At 45.6% G+C, this 8,813-nt stretch overlaps 1 protein-coding gene across 1 annotated transcript in view; it reads left to right on the top strand.

The window, feature by feature from the left end:
* Nucleotides 1–8,813, top strand: part of ecel1 (endothelin converting enzyme-like 1) — a 41,746-nt gene that overhangs the window by 1,602 nt on the left and 31,331 nt on the right. The window contains exons 2-4 of the mRNA XM_072691428.1: nt 4,619–5,383; nt 6,222–6,488; nt 6,617–6,685. Of these exons, the coding sequence (XP_072547529.1) occupies nt 4,754–5,383; nt 6,222–6,488; nt 6,617–6,685 (966 nt within the window). The 5' untranslated portion in view covers nt 4,619–4,753. The remainder of the gene's footprint in view (nt 1–4,618; nt 5,384–6,221; nt 6,489–6,616; nt 6,686–8,813) is intronic.

Below are 8,813 nucleotides of genomic sequence, written 5' to 3'. Positions count from 1 at the left end.
ATAAATGTGAGTAAGTGGTGCTTTATACTGTGTGTGTGTGTGAGTGTGTGTGTGTGTGTGTGTGTGTGTGTGTGCTCTCTGTTAGTCCTCCTGTCATGTCTCGTAAATGGTCATTCATCAGGTACTAAGAGATCTAATCCATTACCCCCCCACCACACACACACACACACACACACACACACACACACACACACACACACACACACACACATCTCAGTCTACAACTTTACATTTGCTCCTTCAGAGACAAGCTGTGTGTGTGTGTGTGTGTGTGTGTGTGTTTGTGATGCAGAAGGGTGTCTGTGCTTGAAGGCTTGCACTTTGTGTGTGTGTTCACTTGGATGTTTGCTCCTGTAAGTGTGTGTACCACCACACTGTGTGTGTGTGTGTGTTATGGTGTAAATGTGTGTTACTATATAAATGTTTCAATCAGTGTGTGTGTGGGATGTTGTGTGTCACGATATAAATGTGTGTGTTTTATGATGTAAATATATATGTGTGTGTGTGTGTGTGTTATGATACAAATGTATGTGTGTGTTATAGATGTGTGTGTGTTTGTGTGTAATAACAAATGCGTCATTGTGTGTGTTTTATGATGATGTGTGTTTCTTATGAAGGTTTGTGTATGTGTGTTTTAAGTAGTGTGTATTGTTTGTGTGTGTGTGTGTGTGTGTGTGCTTTTGGATGAATTGTGTTTAAAAGATGCACATCACATCTGACGCAAGTGTGTGTGTGCACTTTAAGACAGTGTGTTTTAGGACAAATGTATGTGTGTGTGTGTGTGTGTGTGTGTGTTTAGGATAAATTTTGATCACTAATAATTCACTATGTGGCCAAAAGTATTGGGACGCCTACTCGTTCATTGTTGCTTCTGAAATCAAGGGTATTAAAAGAGCTGATCCTGCTTCTGTTGGAGTAACTGTCTCTACTGTCCAGAGAAGAAGACTTTCTACTAGATTTTGGAGGTGGCGCACTGCTGTGAGGATTTGATTGCTTTCAGCGTCAAGTAGCGCGTTAGTCACACCAGGATGTGGGATGTTCACCATCCCAACTCATCCCAAAGGTTCTGGGTGGAGCTCCACCATCAGTGTGTGTAACTGTGTTGGTCTCAGTTCCAGCCGCTTCCCCTCGGCATTCCCATTTTGCTCCACATCACTGTTCTGAGAAGCTTTCAGAAAAATGGCAAAATGCTCATATGAAGAGAGGAAGTGTGTGTGTGTGTGTGAGAGAGAGAGAGAGAGAGAGGGAAAGGAAGTGATTGAGTGTAGAAGTCTGTGACAGAAAGACGCTGCGTTGACTTGAGTTTCTCGAAGACTGCGTTAACCACCGGTGTGTGTGTGTGTGTGTGTGTGTGAGAGAGAGAGAGAGAGAGAGAGAGCGAGATGATGATGAATGATTGAGTGAATAGAGAATGACATTTACCAAAGAACAGCCTCAGCCTCAACCCCCCCCCCCCCCCCTCACTTTTCAGGTGTGTGTGTGTGTCTTTTTCATTTGCTAAGAGATTCCCCTCTCTACCCCTGTGTGTAAGTGTGTGTGTGTGTGTGGAGTGGCTCATCTGTTCGGTCTGTCTCTATAGTAAATCCTTCAAATTAATGTAAAACTGCACACACACACACACACACACGTATAACACACACACACACATATAACACACAGAATTAAACAAATTCAACTGTGCTCTGTTGCTTTTCTATCTGCTCACACACACACACACACGCACACACCTTTTCAATCTATCAACACACTTTCCTACTTCCCACCCGCACATTCTCTCTTACACACACACACACACACACACACACAGAATGAGGTGTGTTGAAACAGCGCTGAGGGAAGGCCTGGTAAAAACATCAGAGCGGAATTCTCCCTTGGAGCGCTTAAGGATCAATTTTCATAAATTGTCCGGCAGCCACACACACACACACGCGCGCACACACACACACACACACACACTGCAGTGCAGTTTGCTCTTTTTTTGTTTTATGGTTTCGGATTCAGTCTGCCGTCTGCCCGCTCTGGTTTTGCAAGAGAAAACACACACACGTCTGTTCAGGAATTCCGGAAGACTGTTAGGAAACACTCCACTGTGTGTGTGTGTGTGTGTGTGTTTGCATCATACATCATATGCTCTAAGTGTATCAGTGTGTGTATGAGTAAGAGAAAGAGTGTGTGTTTGAATGAGTGTTAGGACTGGGGTTGTGGGTTCGACCCTTGCTTCGGTCTCCGTCTGTGAGGAGCTTGGTGTGTCCTTCCCCTCCCGTGTCCGTGTGGGTTTCCTCCGGGCGCTCCGTTTTCCTTCCACTGGCACACATGGTTGGTGCATTGGCCATGCTAAACTGCCCCTGGGTGCGAGTGTGAGAGTAAATGGGTGTGTGGTACCCTGTGATGGTATTCCCGGGTATATTTCCCGGGTAGGTTCTGCGACCCTCATCAGGAAAAAGCGGAAGAGAGAATGGATGGGTCGGAAGCATTCTGACTATCCGGCCTTTCCACACATATCCGGATATTTAAAAAAATGTAAAAGGCTTTCACGTTTCCATTTACAAGAAAATGCTGACGTCAAAAAACATGCATTTAGGCCTGAATCTCTTTGATCCTTACTCCCTATATAGTGAACTACACAAGGCATAAAGCTACAGCATCTACAAGCAGAGAGCCCTAGAGTTCAGGCTTCCACTTATGAATAAATGTAAATACGGTTCTACTACAAATATAAAAATAATGCTCTATTCAGAGGTAGAGTGCATCATTTCCTGACTAGCATAGTACGCTAGTAGGGAGTAGTGTGTAATCTGGGGCTAAACCTCTGTGTTTTCTTCCTGCTCCTTCACCCCGTACAGGGCTAGCTTTCTCATGCGACCGTTGTTTTCAATAACGGAGGGAAGAAAATCTGCATTTGTAAAGCATATATCCAGACATCAATGGAAGTCGAAGGAAGAAGATTTTATTCCAACTCTTTTGAAACATTTCTATTGGTTTATTCACAGGTCCAACTGCCAGATTCACGTTACATCAAAAAGGCAAAAAAGTGGGGCCCACAAGTGGATTCACGAGTTCGAATCTTGAGCCATGCTGCTTTGCCATCAGCAGCCGGAGTCAGAGAGAGCACAACTGGTCGTGCTCTCTCCAGGTGGCTAGATGGCGCTGTCTCTCTCCCCTCATCAAAATGGCACAGGCAGGTGTCTGTTAGCTGGCGGTCGAAGGCGTCGGAGGAGGAGACGTGTGTTAAGTCCTTACCCTGCTAGTGTCGGGAGCATTGCTAGGCCTAAGGGGGATCTACGAACGGCTAGGTTAATTGTCTAGAACCAAATTGTGAGAAAAGAACCCGAAGTGTTTTTTGCGCGAGTGCAACGATATGTGCTATCATGCAGATGGTCAGCTAATGACCGAATGGAGTTCAGTTGAGTAATCATGGCCGCCCTAGTATTTATGTTTGCATTGTGGATGCTTGGATGCTCGGTTGTGTTTATTTGTTTGCTTGTTTATTTATTTATTTTTTGATTGCGAGCCACTTCTATTGTGGAGATTGCAGCTGTTCCTATTAGGCTTATTAGGCATGTGAAAGCCCATCAAACGAGGTCCGTCTCCAGTCCTCCCGCTCTCTCTCTCGTCCTCTCGTCCTCTCATTTTCCTGTTCCAGCTTATGCTTTTAAAGCAGCTTCGATACGAAGACAAGTGGGGGAATGGAGTGCATGTAAGCCCGTAGTGCAGGTTGTTAGCCAGCCTCAAAGTCCTTTTGACCAATCATCCAGCCTTGTCTACGGGCAGTTTTGCATCACTGTAGCCTGTTCTAGTTACTAGCTATGCGCTTCACTAAAGCCTTGGGCACACCACCGTGGTAGCAGATTATAAAAGACTGGGTATCAGTTTTGCTGATTTCACACTGTAACTGACTTCTTATGCACATTTCCATTCCATCTTAAATGATGCTGCAGTTATGGATGTGTATATGTACTATCATCAGAAAGTTGCTGCTGCATCATGTAAGGTGGAACGTGAAATTCCAGCTCTTTCCAAGCTCAGTTTTCATTGGCTCTTCACAGGACCCGTTCAGCTTGAAACATCACTGGTTGAAAAGAATAGGCTAGAGCCAAGCGCACAGTCAGCATGTCTGCGTGTGGATCACATGGCTGAAACATGGGCTAGGTGGGTTCCAGGTGGGAATTCGTACATGTGTTGTCCCAACCAGAGGGGCCCATGTTTAACACCAGATTAAGATGAACTTAAAGGGAACTCTCCATGGCTCTCCTCTTGTCTCTCCGTCACTTTCGTCCTCTTACTTTTTCTGCTTGTCTCTCTCCCTCTGTGTCTTTCTCTCTCTCTCTCTCTCTCTCTCTCTACCCCTCTCTGATCGATTGGCCGTGCAGGAGTTGGCTGGAGTTGCTGGGCAGCCTGCCTCTGATGGACGAGTGTCAGAAATCAATCCAAACAACTTTTTGAAAGAGCGGTAGAACAAAAAAATGAAAGAACGGAAGAAAAAAGGGGGCTTGTCATGAAAAGAGATCCATTTTGTCATCCTCCAGCGTTTTAATCAGGGATTCCGTCTTCTATCATCCTCTCATCCCTCCCACTTCCTCCCCAAGCTTACCAGTCTCTCTCTCTCTCTTCCACACAGGACTCGAAAACAGCCAGAGGGACCAAAACGGAACTACCATCAAACAAGAGACCTAAAAACCTCTGGTTGCCTAGGCCAAGTCAAGTCAAGGGTCATGACCTTGTCGTGAGCTCGTTACACATCTCCTGAGCCGCCATGTTCCACACATTCCCCAACAAGTCCAAACCCCAGTCTCCGGTCTCCTTGGAGAAAACGTACTCACTGACCGCCCACTATGATGAGTTCCAGGAGGTCAAGTATGGCAGCCGCTACAGCAGCAGTACCCTCAGCAACGGCATGAGCCTTCAACTCGGCGGCTCCCTGGACCGCTACGGCCGCTCCCGGGGCGGACGGGAAAAATCTGCAGGCGGGGGCGGGACCAGCCCAGGGGGAGGGACCACAGAAAGGTGGAGCCGCAGGGAGATCTGCCTGCTCTCTGCCCTGGTCTTCGCGGCCGGTGTGTGTATCATCCTGGGCTGCATGCTGGCCCTCAAGTTCCTGTCACTGGAGGCGCAGCAGGACGCCCAGTGCAAGCAGGACTGCAAGGCGAGGCGCTCACTGCTGAGGGCGGCACGCTTCGTCCAGGGCAACATTGACACCAGCGTGCAGCCCTGCCACGACTTCTACAGCTTCGCCTGTGGAGGCTGGCTGCGGCGCCACGGGATTCCCGAGGACAAACTGAGCTACGGCATCATCACAGCAATCGGAGAGCAGAACCAGGAGAAGCTGCAGCGCCTGCTGGAGCAGCCCGTCAGGAGGGCAGGGTTGGAGAGTGCAGAGAGGAAGGTACACATACTGTTGTTCCTCTCAACAGTACTCATCGATTTCTGTGTCTGTCTCTGTTCCTGATCCATGTACCATACAGGTATTTTACACTTTTGCTCATTCATAATCAAAGAAAACCAAAAGTCTCTGTGAAAGTGGCAGAATTGAGCTTTTCCCTCACTCGCGTGCAGCGTTAGTAATTGATTAACCACCCCGTCACACACAAAATACTGCTTATATTTCTTTTATGACAGTGTTTAAAACCTGCACTATTTAATGCAGCTTCAAGATGCACATGACAGGAGACTCTAAAAAAGAGCTTAGTAAATCCTCCTTTGATTGGATTTTGATTGGAACTTCCTTCCAGGCATGAGTATTTCTCAATTAATCACCATGCATCCGAGCGACTGAAAGTTCCAATGAAATTATATCAAGCTTTAGAAAAACCAAACACAGCATCTGAGCACAACCTGAGAACCTATCAGCTGTGAAACATGGAGGTGGAAAGGTAATGGTTTGGGGCTGGAAAACAGCAGAGGTGGACCATGCAACATGACAATGACCCAACACGTTTGCAGTGCGTCCCTCTGATGAGTGGCGTGGCCACCATGATCCAATAGGCAGCTAGGCCCAGGTGAGGCTCTACCCTTCAGTCATCACACAACTGAAAGAGTTCTGCATGGAGGAGTGGGAAGCGACTTTTAGATGTTTATAGGAAACATCTAATAGAGCCAGAGGGGGATATATACCAGCATTTTTATTAAGTACACTTTATTAATTATGTTTAAAGTCATTTCTTAAAGTGACCTTTGTCCCCTTTCCACCTTTCATCTCACTCTCCCCTTCCTCTTCCTCCCAGGTGAAGGAGTTCTACCGCTCCTGTGTCAACATCCAGGAGATCGACCGACTCGGAGCAGCGCCCATGACGGAGGTGATTGACAGCTGTGGTGGCTGGGACTTGTCTGGAGCGCCGCCGGGAGGGGCAGGTTGGGAGAGTGGCTCCGCCCCCGTGAGGCCCGACTTTAATGAGATGCTGTACAGGACGCAAGGGGTGTACAGCACGGCCGTCTTCTTCTCTCTCACCGTCAACGTGGACGACAAGAACTCATCGCGCAATGCCATACGAGTGAGTGTGTGTGTGTGTGTACATGTAAAAGTGGGGCATGATCATCAGGCCGGAATGCCTGGACTGTTTTATGTGTGTGTGTTATTAATAAGCCTGGCACAATCTTTGTGTGTGTCTGAAAACTCTAGATTGATCAGGAGGGTCTGACGCTGCCAGAGAGGACTCTGTACCTGGGCCAAGACGAGGACAGCGTGAAGGTACAAAACCTGTGGGCCTGTAATTGCATAAGAGTCGGAAATGACTGCATGTAAAGGACTGTACCTCCAGTCATGGATCGTGGCAGAGGTCAAAGCGCTCCACCTTTATTAGAAACCCGTTCCTTGTATCATCAATGGCTCCACCCACCTTAAAGGTCCACTTGGTACTGCATGTGTACAATTACAGAGCATAGCCCATCTGCTGATCTAAGATTCATCATCCCACCTCTTGTCATCACTACTACACTATATGTCCAAATGTTTGTGGACACCCCTTCTAATGAATGCATCGAGCTGACGCAGATGTGCAAATGCACACACACACACACACACAACTGTGTTAAAAAAAATGCTCCATCCAATGCATCCGTGCTCCAAAAAAAAACCCAAAACTTTTTTTTTTTTGGTCTTTGTTTCAGAAGAAACATTAACTGAGCAGGTGTCCCAATACTTTTGTCCATATAGTGCATTTTGAGAGCAGTCAATTCATCTATCCAGTCAAAAAATGGCCTAATTTATGGCCAGGAATTGGGCCATTTATGAAGGACTAGAGAAAGGCTAATGCCTGAGACACGTTACGGGATATTCGCGACTAATTTGAGGACATCTTGGAATGAATGTGTCCTGGGTCTTAAACAAAGATCCTTGTGGAATCTCTACCTTTCAGATCTATTCACAGTGTATGTAGACATCCTAGTTTAGTTTGATATATATATATATATATATATATATATATATATATATATATATATATATGTTTAATAAGGAATTCTGCAAGATCTCAAATTCCATGAGGTCTATTCTGCATGTCTGTTGCTTTTGTTGCTTTAAAAAAAAAAGTCCGGACATGACCAAGTTGGACATGAATGCCATGGCAATATTGGGCCAATACAATTTCTTTGAAGTACTGTTCCTTTTTCATGGGCTGAATTAGTTCAGCTCTCTTGGAGCCATTTCTAAACAACTGCAGATTCCACGATCATCAGTTTGCCATGGTCTGGAAGGTCATCCTCAGCTGAGCGGAAACTGGTTTGGATGGCCAGGAACAACACAGCACAGGCCTGCTATGAGCTGAAAGCTGCTGGCACACCAGTGTCCCTGTTTACAGTCAAGCGAGTTTTACATCACCATTAACTGAGAGGCTGCAGTCCAAGAAGGAAGCTCCTGCTCCATAAAACAACTCCTTCAAGCTCTACTAAAGTTTGCAGTTGAACCACATGGTCAAGAAAAACCTTTAGAGGAACATTTTATGACCAGATGAGACAAAAAGAGCACTGTACCAGATGTTAAGCATGGTGGTGATAGCTGTGATTGTGCTCTGGTACATTACACAAAGTGGATGGAATAGTTAAGAAGAAGGACTACCTCAGAATTCTCCAGCAAAACCTCAGACCATCAGCTAGACGGTTGAAACCTAGACACAATTGGGAGTTCCACCAGGACAGTGACCCCAAATACACATCAGAAGTGGTTGTAGAATGGATAAAGCAGACTAACATTAAGCTTTTGGAATGGCTTTCCCAAAGTCCAGACCTCAACATTACTGAAAATATGTGGACTGTTCTTAAAAGTCAGGTCTGGTCAGCAAACCAACACATTTAAACAAAATACAGATTCTGCCAAGAAGGTTGGTCAAATATCCAACCAGAATTCTGCCAGAGACAGTTTTAGTAAAGCGTGGAAATGAGATCCTAATCTTGTTCCCACAACTAAGTTAACTTCTAAAGTTGTGGCCATGTCTTAATTATCTTGTTCCCACATTTTACGAAGCCTTAATAAGTTGTGGCCACAACTTAATTATCTTGTTCTCACATTTTACGAAGCCTTAATAAGTTGTGGCCACAACTTAATTATCTTGTTCCCAAAACTTACTTAATCACAGCCATTACTTATCTCATTCCCACAATTACAAAATTGTGGCCATGCCTTAATCATCTTGTTCCCACATCTTACTAAGCCTTAAGGTTTTGCCACAACTAAATTATCTTGTTCCCACATCTTACTAAGCCTTACTAAGCCACAGCTATGACTTAATTATCTTGTTCCGGACACTTACAAAGTTGTGGCCATGCCTTAATTATCTTGTTCCCACATCTTACTAATCCTAAATAAGTTTTTGCCACAACTT

This window comes from Salminus brasiliensis, chromosome 11, assembly GCF_030463535.1.
Source record: "Salminus brasiliensis chromosome 11, fSalBra1.hap2, whole genome shotgun sequence".
NCBI lineage: Eukaryota > Metazoa > Chordata > Actinopteri > Characiformes > Bryconidae > Salminus > Salminus brasiliensis.
Note: the sequence above shows the minus strand (reverse complement) of the source record. Positions and strands in the feature narration are given on the sequence as shown.